Consider the following 2,466-nt stretch of genomic DNA (forward strand, 5'->3'; position numbering starts at 1 on the left):
GAAGACGATTCAGTGACATACGAAGAGATCGAGGAAAATATTATGAAGCTTTTTAAACCAAAGTCATCGTTAATACTACGCTTTGAGTTTGCAACAATTAAAAAAGCAAGTAACGAGAGTGTGACGGAATTTTCACGACGGATTGCATGAGCTGCTGAAGGATGCAAATTTACGGATAGAGATGACAGGTTGCGCGACCAATTTATCACTGGCTTTAACGATGGAGCTTCAATCAAACGGCTATAACTGGAATCTGAAGAACTTACATTTGCAATGGCTGTTGAGGTTGCAGTTACTTTGGAACGAGTGACTCAAGAAGCCCGACAGTTGGATGGTTTCGATAATGTGATGGTTGCAGCAACATCGCTACCTGCCCAAACAACTGGTTTTGCCGGAACAAATAAAATAACATGACTAATTGTGGGAAATTTGGACATTATGCACGGGACTGCGAGGTAAAATGTAAGAACTGTTCACACAATCATCGAGCCAAAGACTGCATCAAACGATTGCAAGGTTTAAAAAGAAAAGGGAGAATTTAGAAATAATGGCATCCAGTATTCTCCCTGAAACAGCGTTGCCATCATTAAAAGTTAAAATAAACGGAATGTTCCGAACAGCATTAATTGATTCTGGATGCTCAATTACAGTCGTTCATGCTGAATCTACACGTGGACTTGTTTCAAAAAGTGAAAAATGCATCACAACTTTGGGAGGAACTGTACAAGTACTAGGTGAAATGGTAATCAAACTGGAAATTGATGAAATATATTGGATGGTTAATTCGTTAATTGTAAAGGACAAGCCATTCGGGTTTGATTTTATTTTTGAAATGGATGCTATTGAAAAATTCGGTGACGCCAAAATCTATGGTGACAAAAACCGTACCGTCTGAATGTTACCACGTAACACGTAAAAATGTGGCGCAAATTATATAAGTAAAGAAAACGAAATAAACAAAAAGAACGAAATAAACAAAGAGAACGAAGTAAACGAAGAGAACGAAGTAAACGAAGAGAACGAAGTAAACGAAGAGAACGAAGTAAACGAAGAGAACGAAGTAAACGAAGAGAACGAAGTAAACGAAGAGAACGAAGTCAACGAAGAGAACGAAGTAAACGAAGAGAACGAAGTAAACGAAGAGAACGAAGTAAACGAAGAGAACGAAGTAAACGAAGAGAACGAAGAGAACAAAGTAAACGAAAAGAACGAAGTAAACGAAGAGAACGAAGTAAACGAAGAGAACGAAGTAAACGAAGAGAACGAAGTAAACGAAGAGAACGAAGTAAACGAAGAGAACGAAGTAAACGAAGAGAACGAAGTAAACGAAGAGAACGAAGTAAACGAAGAGAACGAAGTAAACGAAGAGAACAAAGTAAACGAAGAGAACGAAGTAAACGAAGAGAACGAAGAGAACGAAGTAAACGAAGAGAACGAAGTAAACGAAGAAAACGAAGTAAACGAAGAGAACGAAGTAAACGAAGAGAATGAAGTAAACGAAGAGAACGAAGTAAACGAAGAGAACGAAGTAAACGAAGAGAACGAAGTAAACGAAGAGAACGAAGTAAACGAAGAGAACGAAGTAAACGAAGAGAACGAAGTAAACGAAGAGAACGAAGAGAACAAAGTAAACGAAAAGAACGAAGTAAACGAAGAGAACGAAGTAAACGAAGAGAACGAAGTAAACGAAGAGAACGAAGTAAACGAAGAGAACGAAGTAAACGAAGAGAACGAAGTAAACGAAGAGAACGAAGTAAACGAAGAGAACGAAGTAAACGAAGAGAACGAAGTAAACGAAGAGAACAAAGTAAACGAAGAGAACGAAGTAAACGAAGAGAACGAAGAGAACGAAGTAAACGAAGAGAGCGAAGTAAACGAAGAGAACGAAGTAAACGAAGAGAATGAAGTAAACGAAGAGAACGAAGTAAACGAAGAGAACGAAGTAAACGAAGAGAACGAAGTAAACGAAGAAAACGAAGTAAACGAAGAGAACGAAGTAAACGAAGAGAACGAAGTGGACGGCACTATGGAACTGGAATAAAGAGCCCGCAAATTATAATACGATCCGCGAATACAAGATGAGCAAAAAGCATGAAAGTAGTTACCGAAAAAAAAAATGAATGGATCAAATCTGGCATTCTTGTGCCGTGTAACGAGCAAGCATTGGGACCACCTAAAGTATTGATACCGCTCATGTGTGTTGTGCAAGAAAATAAAGGTAGAAAGATACGCCCAGTAGGAGACTTCCTAGCTCTTAACGAATTTGTAAATTGTCACACAGCAAATGCCGACGTTTGTCAAGAGAAACTGCGTCGTTATAGGAAAATTAAAAGTGCAAAAATCCTTGATCTTAAGAAAGCCTAGCTTCAAATTCACATTGACAAAAACTGTGGCCGTATCAAAATGTGTTTATAAATGGGGAACGGTATTGTTTCACCAGAATGTGTTTTGGCATCAACGTGGCTC

General features: G+C 38.4%; 1 protein-coding gene across 1 annotated transcript; it reads left to right on the forward strand.

Moving 5' to 3' along the window:
* Positions 1–547: 547 nt before the first annotated feature.
* Positions 548–1,905, forward strand: LOC136076767 (pre-mRNA-splicing factor 38B-like). The gene is made up of 3 exons (XM_065790213.1): positions 548–813; positions 945–1,456; positions 1,505–1,905. Exons 1-3 carry the CDS (start codon positions 548–550, stop codon positions 1,903–1,905), a joined length of 1,179 nt encoding a protein of 392 aa, XP_065646285.1.
* Positions 1,906–2,466: the final 561 nt, after the last annotated feature.

The sequence above is a fragment of the Hydra vulgaris genome, chromosome 02, assembly GCF_038396675.1.
Source record: "Hydra vulgaris chromosome 02, alternate assembly HydraT2T_AEP".
Taxonomy (NCBI): Eukaryota; Metazoa; Cnidaria; class Hydrozoa; order Anthoathecata; family Hydridae; genus Hydra; species Hydra vulgaris.